At 44.1% G+C, this 25,384-nt stretch overlaps 1 protein-coding gene across 5 annotated transcripts in view; it reads left to right on the forward strand.

Annotated features, from left to right (window-relative positions):
* Positions 1-25,384, forward strand: part of ANKRD12 (ankyrin repeat domain 12) — a 174,042-nt gene that overhangs the window by 119,045 nt on the left and 29,613 nt on the right. For all 5 annotated transcript variants that reach the window (XM_074987439.1, XM_074987438.1, XM_074987440.1 and 2 more), the window contains one exon: positions 20,003-24,705. In XM_074987439.1, coding sequence (XP_074843540.1) covers positions 20,003-24,705 — 4,703 coding nt within the window. The remainder of the gene's footprint in view (positions 1-20,002; positions 24,706-25,384) is intronic.

Consider the following 25,384-nt stretch of genomic DNA (forward strand, 5'->3'; position numbering starts at 1 on the left):
GGTGATCTCTCCTGTCATCCATCTCCAGGTTCTGACAAACACAGGCTAGGGACACCATTCCTTACCCATCCTGGCTAATGGACCTAACCTCCCTGAATTAATCTAGCTCTCTTTTAACCCCTGTTATAGTCCTAGCCTTCACAACCTCCTCTGGCAAGGAGTTCCACAGGTTGACTGTGTGCTGTGTGAAGAATTTACGTTTATTTGTTTTAAATCTGCTGCCCACTAATTTCATTTGGTGTCTTCTAATTCTTGTATTATGGGAAGTAGTAAATAATTTTTCCTTGTTCACTTTCTCTGCACCACTCATAATTTTATGTACCTCTATCATATCACCCCTTAGTCTTGTCTTTTTTAAGCTGAAAAGTCCTAATATCTTTAATCTCTCTTCATATGGGACCCATTTCAAACGCCTAATCATTTTAGTTGCCCTTTTTTGAACCTTTTCTAATGCCAGAGTATCTTTCTGAGATGAGGTGGCCACAACTGTATGCGGTGTGCAGGATGTGGGCATACCATGGTTTTATACAAGGGAATAACATATTCACCATCTTATTCTCTATCCCTTTTTAATGATTCCTAACATCGTGTTTGCTTTTTTGACTGCTGCTGCGCACTGCATGGCTGTTCTCAGAGAACTATCCACAATGACTCCAAGATCGCTTTCCTGATGAGTTGCATCTCAATTAACCCCCATCATACCGTATGTATGGTTATTTTTTCCAATGTGCATTACTTTACATTTCCCCACATTACATTTCATTTGCCATTTTGTTGCCCAATCACTCAGTTTTGTAGGATCCTTTTGAAGTTCTTCACATTCTGCTTTGGTCATAACTGTCTTGAGCAGTTTAGTGTCATCTGCAAACTTTGCCATTTCACAGTTTACCCCTTTCTCCAGATCATTTCTGGAAAAGTTGAATAGGATTGGTCCTAGAACTGACCCTTCGGGAAAACCATGAGTTCTTCTTCGAGTGTCCCTGTGGGTGCTCCGCATTAGGTGTCGGGCTCGCCCGGCACCGCAGATCGGATCTTCCAAGCAGTTTCTGCCGGACCGCGCATGCGCCGGTGTGCGCCGCTCCCTTGCGCGCTCTTGGGCACGTGCGCGATCTGGTCCCCGCCAGTTCCTCTTAACCGCCGTCGGCTGCAGACGGAATCCGACTAGGCTACGGCCAAGTTAGCGTATTCAATGGTTTTAACTGTTTTTCTTTAAAGTTTTCAAGTTCTTGGGCTACTGTTAAGTTAGCCAGTTGTTATTTTCAAAAAAAAAAGAAACAACAAGCGGGACAGCATTCAGTCCAGTCCTAGTAACAAGCGGAGCACCGGAGGCCAGGAGCCTAGGGCCATTAGCCCTCCTGCCGCGGCAGGCTATCGGAGAGGGGGAAAACAGCACAGAGAAGGTGTTAAGTACCCCATTAACAACTGAAAGACTCACCAACAATGTCCTCTTCAGGTTTCAAGAAATGTGAGTCTTGCCGAGAGGCAATGCCAGCGTCTGATGGGCACAGTCACTGCATAAGGTGCCTGGGGGAGTCCCATGTCACGCAGAAATGCTCCTTCTGTGCAAAATTAACAGCCAGAGCAAGGAAGGACAGGGAGATGCGGCTTAAAATGCTGCTCTTTGACAAGGCCCTCCAGCCAGACGTGCCAGAGTGGCCGCAGCAGGAGGGACCCTCCGGGGCCCATAAAAGGAAAGCCGCCTCCCTCACCCCATCAGTGCAAAAACGGAGGAAAGTCTCCCCAGCCCGATCCCTGCCGGCAGCAACAGCGAGCGGGGCGGGAGGAGCGCACAGCCCCCAGCCACAGCAACAGCTGATAGGCGGCGGCACGGAGAGCCACGTGGAGGCGGCTCAGCCTCCGATAATCAAACAGCCGCCCCGCACCGCAGGCATGACGGCGGCTAAACAAGCGCCAGTACCGGCGGCACTGCAAGCAGCGGCACCGACCCCCGGGGAACCGGCGGTGCAGAGCACGCAGGGACGCAGCCTGCAGGCACCAGAGGACACCGCCCGTGCGGCACCGCCCATAAGCGTGCCGAGCACGGCGCGGACGGTGCCGAGATCCCCTACACGTCAGGGGGCGGAGCTACCCCCTCAAGGGAGGGGAAGACTGCACACAAAACAAGGCACCGCAGCCCCTCTCCGGACAGGGCTGCAGAGTTGCTTTCTCTCAGCCCTCCGCTCATGCTGCAGACTCCAACTAGAAGGCAGGGGTCCCCCCTAGCCTACCCGGAGCCCCCGTCTCCATTTTTACAACCAGCCTCGCCCTGGCTGGGACCACCTTCACCCTTCCTGGGGTTTGAGCCGCTGGAGTACTATCACAAATCGCTCTCTCCAGTGTCCCAGGTCTCTCGACGATCTCGCTCCCCCAGATGCAGAGGGTATGCACCAAGGGAGTGGTCAAGGTCACCTTCCCAAGAACAGTGCCCATGCTGCCATGGTCGCCCCTATCACGCGGGGCATAGACACCACCGGCAATCTACCAGGGAAAGATCCCCACAGACGGTCCCGTATCCCCAAGGGCAATCACGAACGGGGACAGAGACTCAAGTATCTCAGGGGGAACTGGTTATGGAACCCCGAGATTTTCCCTTGCAAGCTTCCAGCGAGCAGATGTACCATCACCAACAGGAACCGGAAGGGTCCAGAGAGGCGTACCCTAGTGGTTCCTCGCTCTCCTCCCCGGACAAGGCTACGGCCCCGGGGGACATCCATCCTCCGGACGATCTCAGACAGTTTCAAGAGCTGTTTAAGAGGGTGGTCTTCACGCAAGGCATCCAGACAGCAGAGGTGCAAGAGAAACACCATAAGCTCCTCAAAAATCTGAGACCTCCAGCCTCCTCCAAAATAGCAATACCGCTTGATGAAGCAATCTTGGAGTCCGCCACTATGATATGGCAGACGCCTGCGACTATTCCGCCTGTCCAAAAGAGAGCGGATAAGAAATACTTCGTGCCGGTGAAGGGCATGGAGTTCCTGTTCAGCCACCCACAACCAAATTCCTTGGTGGTGGAGTCATAGCAACAAAGATCAAAGACATCTCAATTCAAGACAGGCGGAACAGACAAAGATGCCAAGAAGCTAGAGCTGTTCGGCAGAAAGGTCTACTCCTCCTCCACTCTACTGTTGCGAATGGCAAATTACGCAGCGCATCTAGCGAACCATACTTTCGACAACTACACTAGGTTAACCTCCCTCATGGACTTGCTTCCAGAGGACAAGAAACCGGTGCTCAAGGCCATCGTGCAAGAAGGCTACGCGGCCTCGAGGACGGGAGTTCAGATCGCCCTGGATGTTGCGGACACAGCAGCACGCTCCACAGCTACGGCAGTGGTGATGCGAAGGGAGTCCTGGCTCCATACTTCGGGTATACCGAGGGATCTGCAGGCAAAGATAGTTGACCTTCCCTTCGACTTGCAGAAGCTGTTTGCTGAATCAACTGACTCGGTCCTTCATTCCAGTAAAGATTCAAGAGCCACACGTAGGACCCTGGGGATTTACACCCCTCCATACAGAAAGAAAAACTACTACCCTCAACAAAGACGGTACCAGTACCAGCCACAGCGTCCCCAGTACCACAGAGGCTACGAGCAAGGGCGACATCAACAGCACTAGCAGTACAGAACTCCCAGGCGACGTTCCCAACAGAGCCGTGCGTCCTCGGGGCAGTGCCAAAGGTCACGAGTTTGACACACAGATCCAGGGCTGCGCCATCACTACCATCGCACAAGGTCATCCGAAGCGGTTATTCCACCATCGCCTCTGACCATTCTACGACCAGTGGCAAAGGATCACCACAGACAAATGGGTGCTGGAGATCATAGCCACGGGGTATGCCATCCCCTTCCAGTCGCTCCCACTGCCACGACCTCCACCCAGGCCCCACCTCCAGGAGGCCTCCCACGTAGCGAGGCTCAAGCACGAGGTAGACCATCTCATGCTCATGGGGCAGTGGAAAGAGTGCCGGAGCAACTGCAAGGGAAAGGGTTCTACTCGAGGTACTTCCTCACGGAGAAAAAGACAGGAGGCTGGAGGCCCATCTTAGATCTTCGAGGCCTCAACCGGTACCTGCGCAAGCAACGCTTTCGGATGATCACAATCGCCTCCATCCTTACGGCACTAGACGATGGAGATTGGTTCACAGCCCTCGACTTACAAGACGCGTATTTTCACATAACTATCCATCCGGCTCACCAACGATTCCTCCGGTTCATGGTAGGCAAAGAACATTTTCAATACAAGGTCCTACCGTTTGGCCTCTCCTCGGCCCCCAGAGTCTTCACCAAGACCTTGGCAGTGGTGTCAGCGTACCTGCACAGACAGGGGGTATTTATATTCCCGTATCTGGACGACTGCCTACTCAAAGGGGCCTCGAAGGAGGAGGTACTACGCATGATACGCGTCACAGCAGGCACATTCTCTTCGCTCGGCCTGGTTATCAATCTGGCAAAATCAAAGATAGACCCCACACAGGACATAGAGTTCATAGGGGCACGCATAAATTGTATTACAGCGAGAGTGTATCTACCAGAGACTCGCTTTCGGGCCATCGGCTCCCTCGTGCAAGTCATCACCTTCAGCCCTACGGTGCCAGTCGTGACGTGCTTCCAGCTGCTGGGCCACATGGCAGCAGCGACGTTTGTAGTACAGAACGCCAGGTTACACATGCGCAGCATGCAGCACTGGCTGGCGAGCGTATACAAACCGGCAGTACACACCGTTCACAGGGTGGTGTCGCCCACAGCAGAGGTGCGCAAATCCCTGCAATGGTGGGTAAACCCCAAGAACTTGCTAACAGGGGTACCCTTCCACCAACCACAAATATCGGTTTTTCTTACTACAGATGCCTCCCTCATAGGGTGGGGAGCACACATGGGCGAAGAGGTGACTCAAGGGCTGTGGTCCTCCACGGAGTAGTCACTGCACATAAATGTACTGGAGCTCAGAGCAGTGTTCAACGCCTGCAGACACTTTCGAGACCATATACAAGGAAAAGTAGTTGGGATCAGTACAGACAATACCTCCACCACGTTTTATATAAATCGGCAAGGAGGAGCTCGATCCCGTGCCTTATGTGCGGAAGCAGTCCGGTTATGGAACTGGTGCATCGCCAACAATATAATCTTGAAAGCCTCGTACTTACCAGGCGCTCACAATGTGAAGGCAGACCAGCTGAGCAGGCGTTTCGCACTCACGCACGAGTGGCAGATCCGTCCCGATCTGCTACGACCGATTTTTCACGCATGGGGTTTTCCCCAGATAGACCTGTTTGCCACTCAACACAACAAGAAGTGCCCACGATTCTGCTCCAGGGCAGGACTGGGACGGGGGTCCCTGGGGGACGCATTCGCGATCTCGTGGAGGGGCCCCCTGCTTTACGCTTTTCTTCCCACGGTGCTGATCCACAAAGTCTTGCAGAAAGCCAGGAGGGAAGGAGCCCGAATGATCCTGATAGTCCCAACGTGGGATCGACAGCAATGGTTCCCCCTACTCCTGCGCATGTCGGACCGTCCACCGATGCCTTTTCTGGTGGCGCCAGATTTGCTCACACAAGCCCAGGGGTTCATAGTGCATCCGTACCCCCAAGGCCTGCGACTACAAGCGTGGTTAATCCATGGCTCAGCTCCCTAGAGAGCACATGTACGGAGGAAGTGCAACAAGTCCTAGAAAGTAGCAGGAGGACTTCCACCAGGAAGACCTACAAGCAGAAATGGACTCGCTTCACGGCATGGTGTTCTACCAAACAGCTAGCCCCCCTTTCGGTGCCTATATCTGTAATATTAGAGTATTTACTGGACCTCAAGAGAGGAGGACTCTCACTATCCTCGTTAAAGGTCCACCTTGCCGCCATTTCGGCGTTCAGACACGAAGAGGAAGGGCACACGGTGTTCGCCCATCCCATGGTTACCAGGTTCCTCAAAGGGTTGGTAAACCTATACCCCCCTCAGAAACCGCTTCCACCTCTGTGGAACTTGGACCTGGTGCTTAATGCGAAAAGGGGACCACCGTTCGAGCCTTTGGCCACGGTTTCCCTCCGCCTCCTTACGATAAAGACGACCTTTCTTCTCGCAATCACGTCAGCTCGCAGGGTGAGTGAGCTTGTGGCAGTTATGGCAACGCCACCCTGCACTGTTTTTTCCACGGAGGCGGTAACCATACAGCTGCATCCAGCCTTTGTTCCTGAAGTTTCTTCTGAGTTTCACATTAACGAACCTATTGTTTTACCCTCGTTTTATCCAAAGCCTCATAACTCTAACACAGAGGCGTGCCTACACCTCCTGGACGTGAGGAGGGCGCTAGCCTTCTATATAGACAGGACCAAGTCCTTCCGGAAAACGGATAGACTCCTAGTCTCTCTCGCTCCCAAATCGAAAGGAGAAGGTCTCTCTTCGCAGAGAATCTCGAAGCACATCGTATCCTGCATAAAAATGTGCTACGAACTCAAAAAGACTCCTTTACTGGCCACACCCAGGGCTCATTCCACTCGGGCGGTGGCAGCATCAACAGCCTTTTTCAAGGGCGTTGCGCTAAAAGACATTTGCAGAGCGGCGGCCTGGTCATCCTATGACACCTTTGCCAAACATTATGCCCTTCACAGGGTATTCCAAGAGGATACCCGTCTCTCGACAGCGGTCCTCTCGGGGACAAGCTGCACATAATCAGATTACCCACCTCCTATGTTGGGTTACTGCTGGGTAGTCACCTAATGTGGAGCAGCCACGGGGACACTCGAAGAAGAAAGAAAGGTTACTCACCGTAGTAACAGTGGTTCTTCGAGATGTGTCCCCGTGGGTGCTCCACTACCCGCCCATCCTCCCCGCTTCGGATCTCTGTTTAGTGTTTTGCAGGAGCATCCGAGGCGGTTGGTCAAGGAACTGGCGGGGACCAGATCGCGCACGTGGCCAGGAGCGCGCAAGGGAGCGGCGTGCACCGGCGCATGCACGGTCCGGCAGAAACTGCTTGGAAGATCCGATCTGCGGCGCCGGGCGAGCCCGACACCTAATGTGGAGCACCCACGGGGACACATCTCGAAGAACCACCGTTACTACGGTGAGTAACCTTTCTTTACCCTTCTCCAGTCTGAAAATTTAGCATTTATTCCTACCCTCTGTTTCCTGCCTTTTAACAAGTTCTCAATCCATGAAAGGATCTTCCCTCTTATCCCATACAATTTAATTTACATAAGAAGTTTTGATGAGGGACCTTGTGAAAGGCTTTCTAGAAATCTAGGTACACTAGATCTACTGGATCCCCCTTGTCCACATGTTTGTTGACACCTTCAAAGCACTCCAATAGATTAGTAAGACATGATTTCCCGTTACAGAAACCATGCTGACTTTTACCCAACAAATTATGCTCTTCTGTGTGTCTGACAATTTTTTTCTTTACAATGGTTTTAACTAATTTGCTCAGTACCAATGTTAGATTTACTGATCTGTAATTGCCAGGATCACCTCTAGAGCCCTTTTTAATATTGGTGTTACCTTAGGTATCTTCCAGTCATTGGGTGAAGGAGCTGATCGGAAGAATAGGTTACAGACCACAGTTAACAAGTTCAGCAATTTCACATCTGAGTTCTTTGATAAGTCTTGGGTGAAAGCCATCTGGTCCCGGTAACTTCTTGCTGTTAAGTTTATCAGTCAGTTCCAAAACCTCCTCTAAGAACACCTCAATTTTGGACAATTCCTCAGATTTGTCACTTACAAAGGACTGCTCAGGTTTGGGAATCTCCCTAACATCCTCACTCATGAAGATTGAAGTAAGGAACTCATTGAGTTTCTGTGCAATGAGTTTGTCATCTTGGAGTGCTCCTTTTGTATCTTTGTCTTCTAGAGGCCCCACAGGTTGTTTAGAAGGCTTCCTGCTTCTGATGTACTTTGTTGTTGCTTTTTGAGTTTTTGGCTAGCTGTTCTTCAAATTCCTTTTTGGCTTTTTTTAATCACATTTTTACATTTCATTTTGCGGTGTTTGTGCTCCTTTCTGGTTTTCTCACTGGGATTTGACTTCCACTTTTTAAAAGATGCCCTTTTGTCTCTTATTTCATTCAGATAACTTTCACATTTTATTTAATGACTGTCTCTTTCCATTTTCTGAAAAGTTAGCTTTGAAATTTAGCTTTCTGGAGGAACCGAGAATAAACTTTTAAGTCTTATTTATTTCAGATAGCTTTTGCTGCCTTTTTAATACAATTTTTAAAGGCCACAAAAATATATGTGACAAGCAGATGTCTGGATCTTTCTTTACTGTTCCTTCCATGCACTACGCTTCCACTGCCTTGATTGTCTTTTCTTGTTGCATTAGATTTAATTTAGGCTATAAACTCCTTGGGGCAAGTATCTGTTATTTCTTTAATTCGTATGTAAAACACCAATATTTAGCATAAAGTAAATATATGGTGTAAGAACATTCTGTTCCATACAAGTTATGCTCCTGTTCAGTAAATAAATAAAGTCCAACTTTAGGATCTTGATATAAATTCTCAGTAGCAGAGAATTTCAGAGCTAATATTCCTAGAAAAATCATTTATCGCTTTCTCTCATGGGATTCTCATAATGTTGAATGTTAATAACATACTATATGAAGTATAAAATGAATTTTAAGGGGAGCTGTGATGTTTACATGTGCACATACCTTCAAAAGCTTCTAAATAACAGTAGACTCCCCTTCATATTGTTCCAGTCTGACCATTATATGTCAATGTTCAATTGTGCCTAACTGTGATACGTAGTGCAATGGAATGTACAGGCCCTCTAAGTTCTAAGAGGGAATTCCCTCAGGGTGTCCCTGGTGCTCATTTGTGAAAAACACCTCAGCAGCTGTTGAAACAAAGCAGAACTTGGCTTCTGACTAAATGATTGGCATAGAGAAATCTGGTTAATTTGCTGTATATCATAAAAGGGCTGAAGTTCATGTAGGACTATATCAGCGTGTGGGGAGGGGAGGTGACACCTCTGCACTGCAACCTTGGGTGACTTACAATGCCTTGCTGAAGTAGCTTCCACTTGGGCTACTCACAGCTTTCCAGCATGCCAGTCACACCCTGACTGTATGTAACTTGAGGCACACTCTGTCTCACATTAGCCTTGGTTAAATTGCAAGGTAGCCCAAACACCACTCGCCCTTGCTCTCCTCCTACCCCCACTCACCCTCCAAGTCCCAGATTTTCCCCTGGAAATGTATGTCCTATACTGTCCAGCCCTTTCCTAGACATATAAATGAGGGGTTTTCAAACCAGGGGTCATGACCACTCAAGGGATCATAAGGTTATTAAGTGGCAGAGGGGCGATCATGAGCTGTCAGCCTCTAGCATTTCTAAGGCTACGTCTACACGTGAAGCCTACATCGAAGGAGCTTATTTTGATGTAGCGACATCGAAATAGGCTATTTCGATGAATAATGTCTACACGTCCTCCAGGGCTGGCAACGTCGACGTTCAACATCGATGTTGCGCAGCGCCACATCGAAATAGGCGCTGCGAGGGAACGTCTACACGCCAAAGTAGCACACATCAAACTAAGGGTGCCAGGCACAGCTGCAGACAGGGTCACAGGGCGGACTCAACAGCAAGCTGCTCCCTTAAAGGGCCCCTCCCAGACACACTTGCATTAAACAACACAAGATCCACAGAGCCGACAACTGGTTGCAGACCCTGTGCATGCAGCATGGATCCCCAGCTGCAGCAGCAGCAGCAGCGAGAACCCTGGGCTAAGGGCTGCTGAACACGGTGACCATAGAGCCCTGCAGGGGCTGGAGAGAGAGCGTCTCTCAACCCCTCAGCTGATGGCCGCCATGGCGGACCCCGCTATTTCGATGTTGCGGGACGCGGATTGGCTACACGTGCCCTACTTCGATGTTCAACTTCGAAGTAGGGCGCTATTCCCATCCCCTCATGGGGTTAGCGGCTTCGACGTCTCGCCGCCTAACGTCGATGTTAACATCGAAATAGCGCCCAACACGTGTAGCCGTGACGGGTGCTATTTCGAAGTTAGTGCCGCTACTTCGAAGTAGCGTGCACGTGTAGACACAGCTTAAGAGTGTTAAATTTATAAAAGTCTGTGCCCTTTAATTTGTAAAGAGGTTCATCCACTTAGGCTTGTTGTTTGAAAGGGGTTAATCATCAGTATGAAAATTTGACCACCACTGGTGTAAATATTTAAGTCCATTATTCCTTTAAGTGAATAATATACCAGTTTACTATCTCAACTAATTATTCTGCCACTTCAGCTTAAACACACTGGATTGGATAAAACAGAAAAACAAGTTAACTACAAAGAGAGATGTTAAGTGAGTACACATAATGAGCCTAAAGTCAGAAAAGATTAGAAGAAAAATAAAGATGTTTTATGTAATACCTAATTTAACAAACTATTAGATTCAGGCAGAGTTACCCCAATGTTCTCCAGCAGATTACTTACCTAAACTCTCAGGCCAGGACACCTCCTGCAGCCTCCAATGCCTGTTTGGCTGTTGAGGTAGTGAATATGATGGGCAAGGAGAGACAGGAGAATCCCTGGAGTTTGTCTCTACTTCTGTAGTGTCAGTCTTGAAAAGCTGAGATCAAGGAGCCAAAGAATCTTCGGGGTGGATATTCCATGGTGATTTATCCCCCAGGTGAACTACATTTGTTATCCCTTCCTGCTTGAGGACTCTGTTCAGTCCTCAAATGCAGTTTAGGCAGAGCACACATTCCTTTCTTTAGGATAGAGCTTTTTGCCATCTTCTGTTTGGGCAGCACTTGTCATGTTTGGAATGTACATTAACACCATACGAGGGAATTGCCATACGTTTTATTGGGATAGTACTGACCAGCAAATCAGATTTCAAATGATATTTTACAGTATATAAAAATTATTACAGTAGTCTGTAGTATGACTACAAGAATGTGTGCTGTCATAGACCTCATAGGGAGAGGTCTAGTGAAGCAATTGGCAGATGTTTCAGAGAGACAGAAATATTGAGAACACAGCTCCTGGCAGCATTGGCTTAAATGCTATATGCATAAGAGAGAGGTGAGACTTCCCAGCAGAGGAAGACAGGAAATGAGCAGGAACTGGTCCCTGTGGGAGGTGGAAGAGACTAAAATTTGCTTCCCTCCTAAACCCTTCCCCAAATAGCTGGATGGATACCAATTGATACGTAAGAAAATGCTGAAGAAAAGTACTTGCCTAATAGTACAATTACATACTGGCCATGTCTACACTAGCCCAAAACTTTGAAATGGCCATGCAAATGGCCATTTTGAAGTTTACTAATGAAGCACTGGAATACATATTGAGTGCCTCATTAGAATGCCAGCAGCCGTGGCACTTTGAAATTGAAGTGGCTCGCTGCCGCGTGGCTCGTCCAGATGGGGCTCCTTTTCGAAAGGACCCCAGCAATTTCAAAATCCCCTTATTCCTTAAGAGGATTTCAAAGTTGCTGGGGTCCTTTTGAAAAGGAGCCCTGTCTGGATGAGCTGCGCGGCGGCAAGCCGCGTCAATTTTGAAGTGTCGCAGCTGCCGGCATTCTAATGAGGTGCTGAACGTGTATTTCAGCGCTTCATTAGTAAACTTCGAAATGGCCATTTGCATGGCCATTTCAAAATTTTGGGCTAGTGTAGACGTATCCACTGTGTTTTGCATGATATTTGTGAGAATAAGGGAGAAAAGCTGAGATAGATATGTGAAAGTCCTGGCCATAAAACTAGTTTTAATACAGAAGTTTTTTGCCTTTATTAGATTGTGTACTACGTGCTGATTAGTGTGATTGAGTACAGCAATTATTGGTATAATATAGAAATCTAGAAAATACAGGGACAATACAACTGATTTTTTTCAGCTCTTTTTCAGCTGTCTCAAAAAAGCTTAAAAATACAAGTCTTAGGAAGAGGGAAAACTTTATTTTAGTTGCATAAAAATATGACTGATGTTTCTATCCTATCCCTTTTACAATATGGCCTAGTTTACACAGGGTGTTTAGTTGAGTTGACACATGCTTTTTTATATGTTATACATAAGCTATACTAACAGCGAAACACAGATTGGCTGTGCCCTCTTTTAGTTTGCATAATTTGTTGGCGGCTTTGTGCATGCTGTGTGTGGCATTCTGGGAGGGTACCCCATGGGCATTTGCTTTACTGTTGAGCAGTGTGCAATCTTGGATTTTTCTTTCTGTGTGCTGTGGGATGCGTAGCAGAAGCCATTGGAATTCTGGGACTAGGGTCAAACTTTTTAAAAACAATTCTGGGGTCCAATCGGATGCCTCATGCTTCATTATAAACTGTTGAGGAAGAACAGGCAAGGGAGAAAAGGAGGAGGGGTTGCACTGTATGTAAGAGAGCACTATGATTGCTTGGAACTCCAGTACATAGAGGGAGAAAGCCTGTTGAGAATCTATGGATCAAGCTTAGTGGTGTAGGCAGCACTGGAGCTGTGGTGGTTGTCGTCTGCTACAGGCTGCCAAATCAGGATGATGAGGTAGATGAGGCATTTTTTTAGACAACTGAGAGAAGTTTCCGGATCGCAGGCTCTCGTTATCATGGGGGACTTCAATTACCCTGACATCTGTTGGAAGACCAATATGGCAGTACACAAGCAGTCCAGGAAATTTCTGGAGAATGTTGGGGATCACTTCTTGGTACAAGTGTTGAAGGACCCGACCAGAGGTCGTGCACGGCTTGACCTGCTGCTTACAAACAGGGAGGAACTAATAGGGAAGGTAGCGATGGGGGACAACCTGGGAAGCAGTGATCATGAGATGGTAGACTTCAGGATCCTGACCAAAGGAAGGAAAGAGAGCAGCAGTTACACACCTTGGACTTCAGAAAAGCAGACTTTGACTCTTTCAGGAAACTGATGGGCAGAATCCCCTGGGATGCTACCATGAAGGGAAGAGGCAGTATTTTAAGGAAGCCCTATTAAAGGCGCAGAAAGAAACTGTCCCGATGCACAGCAAGAGAAGTAAATATGGTAGGAGACCAGACTGGCTTAATTGGGAAATCCTTGGAAAACTTAGGCACTAAAAGGGAGCTTACAAAAAGTGGAAACTGGGACAGATGTCTAGGGAGGGGTATAAATGTATAGCTCGAGAATGTAGGGCAGTTATCAGGAAGGCGAAAGTGCAATTGGAATTGCGACTCGTGAGGAATGTGAAGGATAACAAGAAAAGTTTCTACAGGCATGTTACCAAGAAGAACGTGATCAGAGAGGGCATGGGGCCCCTACTGGATGAGGGAGGTAACCCAGTGACAGATGATGTAGGGAAAGCTGAAGTACTTAATGCTTTCTTTGCTTCTGTCTTCATGGACAAAGACAGCTCCCGGACTAATGCGATAAGTGATGCATTGTGGGATGAAGGTGGACAGCCTTTGGTGGGGAAAGAACAGGTTAGGAGCTATCTAAAAAAGCTAAATGTCCATAAATCGATGGGCCCAGACCTAATTCATCCTAGAGTTCTGAGGGAGTTGTCTTATGCTGTTGATGAGCCCTTGGCTGTTATCTTTGAAAAGTCATGGAGATAGGGAGAGATCCCGGATGATTGGAAAAAGACAAATGTGTAGTGCCCATCTTTAAAAAAGGGAAGAAGGGATGATCCAGGGAACTATAGGCTGGTCAGTCTTGCATCAGTCCCTGGAAAAATAATGAAGGGGCTCCTTAAGGAAGTCATTTTGAGGCACTTGGAGGAGGGGAAAGTGATCAGGAATAGTCAGCATGGATTCATGAAGGGCAAGTCATGCCTGACCAATCTGATTAGTTTCTACAATGAGATAACTGGCTCTGTGGATAGGGGAAAATCAATGGATGTGATTTATCTTGCCTTAAGCAAAGCTTTTGTTATGGTCTCCCACAATATTCTTGTCGCCAAGTTAAAGGAATGTGGATTGGATAAATGGACAGTAAGATGGATAGCAAGCTGGCTAGAAGGTCGGGCCCAGAGAGTATTGATCAACGGCTTGATGTCGGGATGGTGGTCGGTTTCTAGTGGAGTGCCCCAAGGTTCGGATCTGGGTCCTGTTCTGTTCGACATATTTATCAATGACCTGGGTGAGGGGTTGGATTGCACCCTCAGCAAGTTTGCAGATGACACTAAGCTATGGGGAGACGTGGATACGCTGGAGGGTAGGGACAGGGTCCAGACTGACTGAGACAAATTGGAAGGCTGGGCTGCAAGAGATCTGATCAGGTTCAATAAGAACAAGTGCAGAGTCCTGGACTTGGGCTGGAAGAATACCAAGCATTATTATAGGCTGGGGTCCGACTGGCTCAGTAGTAGTTTTGCAGAAAAGGACCTGGGAGTTGTAGTGGACGAGAAGCTGGCCATGAGTCAACAGTGTGCCGTTGTAGCCAAGAAAGCTAATGGCACATTAGGTTGCATCAAGAGGAACGTTGCCAGTAGATTCAGAGAAGTGATTATTCCTTTTTATTTGGCTTTGGTGAGGCCGCATCTGGAGTACTCTGTCCAGTTCTGGGCCCCCAGTTATAGGTAGGATGTGGATACACTGGAGAGGGTCCAGTGGAGGGCGGCTAAAATAATTAGGGGGCTGGAGCATATGACTCATGAAGAAAGGTTGAGGGAATTGGGACTTCTCGCTGCAGAAGAGAAGACTGAGGGGGGACTTGATAACAGCTTTCAACTTACTGAAGGGAGGCTGCAAAGAGGCTGGAGAGAGGCTGTTCACAGTGGTCATGGATGGCAGAACACAGAACAATGGTCTCTTGTTGCAGTTGGGAAGGTCCAGGTTGAACATTAGGAAAAGCTTTTTCACCAGGAGGGTGGTGAAGCATTGGAATGGTCTTCCCAGGGAAGTAGTGGAGTCTCCATCCCTGGAGGTGTTTAAGTCTCGCCTCAACAAAGCCCTGGTAGGGCTGATCTGATGGGTTTGGTCCTGCTTAGAGCAGGGGGCTGGACTCAATGGCTTTTTTAGGTCTCTTCCAGCTCTATTGTTCTATGATTTCTTTCTGGGAGAGCTAGCACCGTTTTTTGAATTACAGCAATTTGTCAACAGAATTTTTGTGGGAAGATATCATCTGACAAAACTTCTGTCAACACATCATGGTTAAACTGTCACGTGGCTCTCAAGAGTGATCTACTCTGTTGACAGAGAGCAGCTGGACTGCCTGGCTACACTATCAGCAGAACAGCCAACCGGAAGCACAGCAGACAGGGCTGCCTGGTATTTTGTCGACAAAGGGCTCCCCCTGGAACATCCAGGCTGTCTTTCTGTCGACCGAGGCATTATGCCTTGTGGGAAGTGGGATACGGCTGTCGAGAAAAGTGCTGTGTTCTGTCAACAGACTGCCTTGGGAACCTGGATTCTCCCCAGGTTTTGTTGACTAACCCTCTAGTGTAGACATAGCCTGATAGTTGAGTGTAGTGTGCATGTGGCCGTTTGAAAGGAATACCGCTGTTTATGGGCTAAGTTGGAAGCTACAGAAAAAAGGTTGGTTAAGATTATAGTTGCATATTATATTTTGCTTGACGTTTGTGAGAATAAGGGAGATAGGCTCTGCATCTCAGCTTTACTCAAAGATTTGAGCAGTCAACAGGACACTGACTGGAAGATGGGAACAGCTAGGATAGCTGTTGGATTCCTGTTCTTATTTTCTGAATCTCAGGCCTGAGTACTGAAATTGTTCAACTGTAGATAGTTTTATATCATAGGCAGAGGGGAAAACTGATTGTAAGCATTGCAAACTCTTCATAGTCTGGGATAAGTGACACATCAGCAGGGATTGAAGGGCTGGCCTATGGGGGAAGGGTGGGCAGCAGAGTAAATAATCTCCTTTGGTTCAGTAATAGTGTCATTGCTCAAAATCCCATCCAGCTCTTCAAAAAATGGACAGATTATATTCTATGTCTCTTCTGTTTCCTGGCATCCCTGGTTTTAACGTAAGCCCTCCTTTGCTGTTTGCTTTATTCTGTAAACTCTTTCATATCCAGCAGCCCCAGGACCGGGAGATTGCCAAATATTCAGATATTCTGGACAATAGAGAGGTATACCTAACAATGCATAACACTAAAGAAAAACAAGATTAGATATTAAGAAACAAACAAAAATGTATGCAGAATACTTTATTTACCAACCACAGAAGTATTGTACACTGTAAATTTATACTGTGTTTATTTATATTTACTTTCACTAGACTGTACTTATGGAAAATGTAACTAAAATTTACTTGCGGTTAAAATGCTGGTTATTTGAGAGTTCCTGATGATAGATTGCTGGATATGAAAGAGTTTACTGCATCTGGAACTAGTCAGCATAGAATTGCCCACAAACATATATTTATTCTGGTACCTGGCCACAAGGGCTTGCTGCATCACTGCTTCTGTCCAGGTGGTGAATAGATCTATGGTCTTTGCATCGCTCCAGGCAGCTTCTCAAGGCTTGTTGTAAGGCTTCTGGAGTAATATTTAGCAGTGCTGATAGATGATAATACAAAAATAAACAGGCAAATTCTGGCTCTCTGGCACTTTTTAAACGGGAGGGAGGGACATCTGGTCAACTTAATCCCTGGACAGTGGAAAACATATAGATAAACAGATTAGTGACATACATACAGCAATGAGGGACAGCATTTGGAGGACTGCCAATGTAGTGTATGGCAGAATTGCATGCAAATGAACGATAGGCTGCACTAAATCAAGGTGTATCTTAGCAGACCTTGAAAGAGGATTATTGTGTAACTGGTAATTGCAGAGTGACGGCTCTATAATGAATGACATTGTGTGTATACAGGCATTTTTCACATCAGACTAACTCATGTTACTGTGGACTAAACCCACATGTAAACAAGCCATAAGTAGCAATTTTGTGATAAACTGAGACTGAAGTAAGATTACTGAATGAAATCAGAACTTGGTCCTAGTTCACCAAAGGTGAAAAACTAAAGCATGAAATCAGTGTATCATGTTGTACTCACTTAACTGTAGAACGTATAAAGTAATATTACCTTGACTTTATTGATGAATCACACAAATATACTGCTTTTTGTAATGTGCTATATATTAAAAGTATTTCCTAATGTATTAGTCATACTCTTGCTCTTTTTTCACATTTGTTTTCTGTATTTGAAAGCTATAGATTTACCATACTTATTAGATGCAAAAAAAGAGTTTTTTGTTTTGGTTTTCAATGTGTATATGTAAAAGATGTCTGGCTAGGTCAGACTACTACTTCAAAACCACTGACTTCTAAGGTATAGAGCAGGAGCCAGCAACCTTGTCAAGGCAAAATGCCGAAATTTGACCTTTTGACTTCTACGTACCATCCAAGTGCTGCTGACAGTTTTTAAAGTCACTGCTGGTCCTACTTACAACAGCTTCATTAATAAATAAATACATATAGAGCTTTACCATTTAGGTGGTAGTTGGTAGCATTATCTGGTCTTTTGTTAATCCATAGGCAGCATGGTTTTGAGCAAGCTCCCAGCTGCATGGAGGGGGGACGAGTGGTGGGGCTGAGCCTCTCACCTAGTGTGCCAGTGAAAATTAGCTTGCTTGCCACTCTTGGCACCTGTGCTGGGAATTGCTAACCCCTGGAATAGAGTATGTAACAATATCTTAATAGTACAGGTGAATTCTGGAATAGGCAATATTTAATGCTGTCTTTTTTTATTACTTTTGTGTAACTGTAAACTTGTATTTTGTCAGGTGAAGATTTTCTCTGTAATTAATTAATGATTTATCCATACATGTCCAAAACATTTACAATATCATGAAATGATAGAGTTCACAATCCCAAGGAAGGGTAGAACAGAAAACAGCAAAACAGAGATAATGGATTTCAGGAGGGCAGATTTTGTTAAACTCAGAGCTGGTAGGTAAGGTCCCATGGGGAGCAAAACTGAGGGGAAAAGCAGCTGAGGAGAGTTGGCAGTTTTTCAAAGGGACATTATTAAGGGCCCAAAAGCAAGCTATCCTGCTGTGTAGGAAAGATAGAAAATATGGAAAAAGACTGCCTTGGCTTAACCAGGAGATCTTGCATGATCTCAAAATAAAAAAGGAATTGTATAAAAAAATGGAAACAAGGACAAATTACAAAGGATGAATATAGGCAAACAACACAATAATGCAGGAGAAAGATTAGAAAGGCTAAGGCACAAAATGAGCTCAAACTAGCTTCAGGCATAAAGGGAAACAAGAAGGCTTTTTATAAACATATTAGAAACAAGAGGACGACCAGGGACAGGGTAGGGCCATTGCTCAGTGAGGAGGGAGAAACAGTAACAGGGAACTTGGAAATGGCAGAGATGCTTAATGACTTCTTTGTTTCAGTCTTCACTGAGAGGTCTGATGAAGGAATGCCCAACATAGTGAATGCTAGTGGGAAAGGGGTAGGGTTAGAAGTTGAAATAAAAAAAGAACAAGTTAAAAATCACTTAGGAAAATTAGATGTCTGCAAATCACCAGGGCCTGATGAAATGCACCCCAGAATACTCAAGGAGCTGATAGAGGAGGTATCTGAGTCTTTACCTATCATCTTTGGAAAATCATGGGAGACAGGAGAGATTCCAGAAGACTGGAAGAGGGCAAATATAGTGCCCATCTATAAAAAGGGGAATAAGAATAACCCAGGAAACTACAGGCAAGTCAGCTTAACTTCAGTGCCAGGAAAGATAATGGAACAGGTAATTAAAAAAGTCATCTGCAAGCACTTGGAAGGTGGTAAGGTAATAGGAAACAGCCAGCATGGGTTTGTAAAGAATAAATCTTGTCAAACTAATCTGATAGTGTTCTTTGATAGGCTAACGAGCCTTGCGGATAGGGGAGAAGCCATAGGTGTGGTATACCTAGACTTTAGTAAAGCATTTGATACGGTCTCTCATGATATTCTTATCAAAAAACTAGGCAAATACAATTTAGATGAGGCTACTATAAGGTGGGTGCATAACTGGTTAGATAACCGTACCCAGAGAGTAGTTCTTAATGGTTCTCAATCCTGCTGGAAAAGTATAACAAGTGGGGTTCCGCAGGGGTCTGTGTTAGGACCGTTTCTGTTCAATGTCTTCATCAATGATTTAGATATTGGCATAGAAAGTACGCTTATTAAGTTTGCAGATGATACCAAGTTGGGAGGGGTTGCAACTGCTTTGGAGGATAGGGTCATAATTCAAGATGATCTGGATAAATTGGAGAAATGGTCTGAGGTAAACAGGATGAAGTTTAATAAGGACAAATGCAAAGTGCTCCACTTGGGAAGGAACAATCAGTTTTATACATAAAGAATGGGGAGAGACTATCTAGGAACAGCTACAGCAGAAAGGGATCTAGGGATTATAGTGGACCACAAGCTAAATATGAGTCAACAGGGTGATGCTGTTGCAAAAAAAGCAAACATGATTCTGGGATGCATTAATAGGTGTGTTGTGAACAAGACACGAGAAGTCATTCTTCTGCTCTACTCTGCGCTGGTTAGGCCTCAGCTGAAGTATTGTGTCCAGTTCTGGGCACCTCAGTTCAAAAAGGATGTGGAGAAACTAGAGAGGGTCCAGAAAAGAGCGACAAGAATGATTAAAGGTCTAGAGAATGCGACCTATGAAAAAAGGTTGAAAGAATTGGGCTTGTTTAGTTTGGAAAAGAGAAGATTGAGGGGAGACATGATAGCAGTTTTCAGGTATCTAAAAGGGAGTCCTAAGGAGGAAGGAGAGAACTTTGTTCCTCTTGGCCTCTGAGGATAGAACAAGAGGCAATGGGCTTAAACTGCAGCAAGGGAGGTTTAGGTTGGACATTAGGAAAAAGTTCCTAACTGTCAGGGCAGTCAAACAGTGGAATAAATTGCAAGGGAGGTTGTGGAATCTCCATCGCTGGAGATATTTGAGAACAGGTTAGATAGGTGTTTATCAGGGATGGTTTAGATAGTATTTGGTCCTGCCATTGGGGCAGGGGGCTGGACTTGATGGCCTCTTGAGGTCCCTTCCAGTCCTAGTGTTCAATGATTCTATGATTTGTCACTAACTGTAAGAAAAGGAATGATCTTCAGTATCTCCATCATTATTTTCTTTGGTTTTGTTTTCTCAATCTAGATTCTGAAGAGACTCCATCTGTAAATCCTTCCAGTGTAGACGGGAATGTTGATTCAGAAGCAGAAAAAGAATCTGTGGTGAACAACAAACAGGTGGTCCCTAGTAAGGCACCACTTTCATCTGCTCTTGATGAATATGAGTTTAAAGATGATGATGAAGATGAAATAAAAATGATTGATGACAGACATATTCTTCGAAAGGATCTAAGAAAAGAGGATGAAATGGAAAAGAATAATTTATTTGTGAAACAGGAGAAAGTTGTTTTTCCAATATCATTTAAAAGTAAAAAACAGAAACCATCCAGAGTATTGTACTCAAGTTCTGAAAGTTCAGATGAAGAAATTCTTCAAGACAAAAAGATGGTCTCTCCTCCTTGTTCTATCACAGAAACTTCCAACTCTGATATAAAAATGAAAAAAGACTATACTGTTTCCAATGACCACAAGCAAAAAGGGAAAGTTAAAAGGAAGCTAAAAAATCAGAGTAAAAATAAAGAGAATCAAGAACTAAAGCAAGAAAAGGAAAATACTAGGTTAACAAATTTAGTTAGTTCTGGACTAGATCCTTTAGACAAAGCTAGAGAGGAGGAGACATTTAGAAAGTCTTTTAGCCCTAAAGAAGATTCCACTTTACCCTTGTTTCAAATCACTGCTAGCAAATCTCCTAAACATCCCTGTGGTTTAAGTGAAAAGCAGTCAACACCACTAAAGCAAGAAAACACTAAAACATGCTTATCACCAGGAAGTTCTGACATATCGTTACAGTCTGAAGTAGTTAGGTATGATCAAAGTACTGATTCTGACTATCTAGTGGAAAGCTCTAGTGGCAAATCTTGCAAACACAAAGAAAAAAACAAGCATCAGAAAGATTTTCACTTAGAGTTTGGTGAAAAATCTAATCCTAAAATTAAAGAGGAAGAAAATAGTTCAGCATTTGAGAATTCAGAATTTATGCTGAAAAAGATGGACAAGGAAGGTAAAACATTTAAAAAGCATAAACTGAAGCATAAAGAGAGAGAAAAGGACAAGCACAAAAAAGAACAGGAAGTAGAAAAGGATAAACACAAAGATAGTGCTAAAGAGGTACAAAGAAATATTGAGTTTGACAGAGAATTTTGGAAAGAGAACTTTTTTAAAAGTGATGAACCTGAAGATATATTGTTAAATGTTGATCATGAATCTCTTCCCTCAGAGAAGAAATCAAAGCTGGAAAAAACTACGGTGAAAGAAGATAGATCTATAAAAGAGAAACACATCCAAAAAGAGAGAAGTTTTAAAGATGAGAGAGAAAAAGAAAAAAACAGAAAGGAAACTGAGAAGTTAGGTAAGGATGAAAAAGTGAAGGATACTAAAGAACAAAAAGAGAACATGATCACAGACAAGGAATCAGAATTATTTTGTTCAGGTGTAGGTATTAAAGATGAGCCTGCTACTATGCATATAGTAGAAAAAGAAACCGATACTGAAAAGCAGGAAAAAAATGTCAAAGAAAATAAAGAAAAAGCTGAGAAGCGAACCTCAGTTAAAGAAAAGGACATTGAGAAGGTAGAAAGAAAAAATCTGGATAAGGAGAAAAAGGTAAAACATGACTACAAGCCAGAGAGAGAGAAAACAGAGCTAAATGAAAGTATAGAAAAAGCAAAGGAAAGGACAAATTCCCAGCAAGCAGACAAATGTCATAAAGAAAATGATAAGATAAAAAATTTTAGTGCTATTAAAAAATTTGATGACAAAGAAAGAAACAAAGAAAAACTTGATAAAAAACACGACAAAGAAAAGATTGACAGACATCTGCCTGAGAGCAAAGAAAAATACTGTGTTGAGAGAAAAGTCAAACTATCAGAAAAAGAAAGTGATTGTAGTAAACCTGAAAAAGGCAAAAATAAAGACAAAGAAAAGGAGGCTGAGAAAAAGGAAAAGTCCAGAGATAAAGATGGCTTAACAATAACAAACTCAAAGCACATGCAAGAAGAGAGGAAATGCAATATTACAGAAAATAGTAAAGCATTGCATGAAAAATTATTGTCCTTGAGAGAGAAACCAAAAGACGAATTGTTGAAAACCCCAGATGTTAGAGAGAAAGATAAAAAGGATAAAGATATAGATCGATACAAAGAACGGGACAAACACAAAGAAAAAATGCAGCAAAATAGTTTTCCTAAACTAAAACTTGAACCTGAAAAACTTAAACCTAAACCACCACTAGCACCAAAAGATACTCGACCTAGAGAAAAGAGATTAGTCAATGATGATTTAATGCAAACTAGTTTTGAAAGAATGCTTAGCCTTAAAGATCTGGAAATTGAACAGTGGCATAGGAAACATAAAGAAAAAATAAAACAAAAAGAGAAGGAAAGATTAAGGAATCGGTCCTGTTTAGAACTTAACAAGATAAAAGATAAAGAAAAAACAAAACATTCATTAACTGAATCAAAAAACAAAGAGCTGATTCGTTCAAAAAGCTCAGAATTGTCAGACATTTGCACGAAGGAGAAGCAGCTGAAAGACGCTACAAGTACTAGATCCCAATCTGTAGACACAAAGAACCTAATAAATGCTGGAAAGTCATCTTTAGTTTTAGATAACTTAAATAAATCTCCTAGATCAGAAAGTGAAAAAACAGGTCTAAGCTCTAGGTCAGTATCCATGATTTCAGTTGCTAGTTCAGAAGATTCTTGCCATACCACAGTAACTACTCCAAGACCCATAATTGAATATGATTCAGACTTTATGCTGGAAGGTTCTGATTCCCAAATGTCCTTTTCACAATCACCATTTTTGGCCAAATCACCGGCCCTTCTTGAAAGAGAGACGGATAGCCTAACTGAGTTGTCGGAGCGTATTAAACCTCCTTTTGCCAACAGACTTCCACCAGCCTACATTAGATCATCTTCTGTTGAAGATGTTAAAGTGGTTTTAAATGACTGTAGACCTGTCGTCGAAGTGCGAAGATGCAGTATGCCTACTGTTATTTCTGAACACAAAAAACACCCTCGAACAGCTGAAGAAGATCAGGTTGCTCTACTAGCAGTTTCAAATCATATTTGTACTTCTCCCAAAACAGAAATACCTTTTTGTAGTTTGCCTGAAAGGGATGTTCAGAATAGTATGTCTCATTTGCAATCCAATTTTACATCTTCTCCAACTAAAACTGGTAGCAACAAGCATGTTACATTGGATACAAATATTATTAAAAATACCACTCAGCTGAGCCCTCCTTGTGAAGAAATTCATATGCATTTAGAGTCATGTAGTCAGAGTGGCCTGAATCAACTAACGAAACCATGGGATGTGCCTTTTGACAAACTTAATTCAACAAGTAATGGTTTCAACTGCTCAGGTTATGGAGTGCCAGAGCAAGATACTAGTACTGTCGTTGCACTCCCTGATTCTGAAAACAGGACGTTAAAAGAGCAGAAGCTGTCTGAATTTTTACCTCAACACACTGAACTTATGGGAAATTCAAATTTTCAGGAATCTATATCATTTTTGCCTTCACAGTCTCCCTGCTCTTTGCATATCCAGCCGCACCCAAATATAGACTGTATGTCTAAACACATACCTTTACCAGATAATATCAATCAAGAACCTATATTTGTACAACAGCAACAAAATCAAGTTCAAACTACCAATTCGGTTTTGAATACAGCCAGCAGTAGCACAAGAGAAATTGAGAACACTTTGTTCCCATCAAACATTAAAAAGGCCAATGTGCTTATCACTGTATATCCTGAAAGTGTCACTATGGATAGTTCAGGAAATTTTGGAAGAACTAGTGCTATATCTACCTTATTTTCAGAAAAGGATTTTACTGGAAATGATGCTTGTTCACAACTAAATACAAATTGTTATACATTCAGTAAAATTGTTTACAAGAATTCTCAAGCCAGTGAAGTAGATAGTAGCACAGCTAACACTCAAGAAGTTCAAAATCAAAAAGCCCAGCTAGAAAATTTGGTTTCAACACATTTGGATAATAGTAAAGCTAACAGTGATCTATGTGAATTAAATGCAGGAGTACCAAAAGGAAATATAAATGAATCAGCTAGTAAAAATAATTGTACTGAAGATGACAGAGTAAATGTTTCAACACACGACCCACCACAGTACCCATTATCTAACTTGGAAGATAATTCACAGCAAACTGCAGAAGTAGTACATAAATATAGGCAGTCAGTTAAACTAATAGAAGAAACTGCTGAGGATCATAAAACAGAACAGCAAGAAGTTCCTCAAAGAATTACTAGAAATAGAGCAAATATGCTTGCTAGTCAGAGTAAACAGAATCCTATTGGTTGTACACAAATATCAGAAAAAGACTCGGAGTCATCAGCATCTATAAAAGGAAGGATAAGATTAATTGAGGATGATGATGCTCAAGTACATCATCCACGCAAAAGAAAGGTGTCACGTGTGCCTCAGCCTGTACAAGTGAATCCCTCTTTATTGCAAGCTAAGGAAAAAGCCCAACAGTCTCTGGCAGCTATTGTAGATTCTTTGAAACTTGAAGAGATTCAGCCATACAGTTCAGAGAGAGCAAATCCATATTTTGAATACTTGCATATAAGGAAAAAAATAGAAGAGAAACGTAAATTATTATGTAGCGTTATTCCTCAGGCACCTCAGTATTATGATGAATATGTGACCTTCAATGGATCATACCTATTGGATGGCAACCCCTTGAGCAAGATATGCATACCAACTGTAAGTAACAAGATCCTTTAGTGTGTATTCAATGAATGGCATGTTTTCAGCTCATATAATTTTTCAGCTCATTGTATAATTTTCATATGTTTGACAGTTTGCTTGGCCACATCTGACAATTTTATCCTTCGTTCTGGTATGTTGGGCAGAGAACATTTGCTGAAATGAAATGTGCTGAGGGCACATGGTTCTTCTTCAAGTGGTCCCCGTGGGTGCTCCACAGTAGGTGTCAGGCTCGCCCCGGCGCCGCAGCTCGGAAATTCTTCAACGGTCTCTGTCAGGTCGCGCATGCGCCGATGCGCGTCGGCTCTTCGCGCGCTTACAGTCACGTGCGCGATCCAGTCCCCGCCAGTTCCTTCTCAACCACCAACGGCTGCAGACGGAATCCTCTCCGGCTCCAACGCCCAAGACAGATAAATCCTATTTTACTCATGTTAATAGTTAGAATATTAATAGTTAGCAGTTATATAGTTATTATAGTTTTAGTTTACCCTGTTATAGTTCGTTTGAGAAGTAAAGACTGTTTTAAGGATTGCAGCGGCTGCCTCCAGGCAGGCCCGCTAGTTTTGTCAAGCCTCCAAAGGCCAACGGTTGCTATTGTTTAGCAAATAGACTGTTAAGTGTGCTGTTAGCACCTAAGGACTCAGAGAGTTAAAATTTAACAATGTCGTCCCCTGGC

Source organism: Carettochelys insculpta, chromosome 2, assembly GCF_033958435.1.
Source record: "Carettochelys insculpta isolate YL-2023 chromosome 2, ASM3395843v1, whole genome shotgun sequence".
NCBI lineage: Eukaryota > Metazoa > Chordata > Testudines > Carettochelyidae > Carettochelys > Carettochelys insculpta.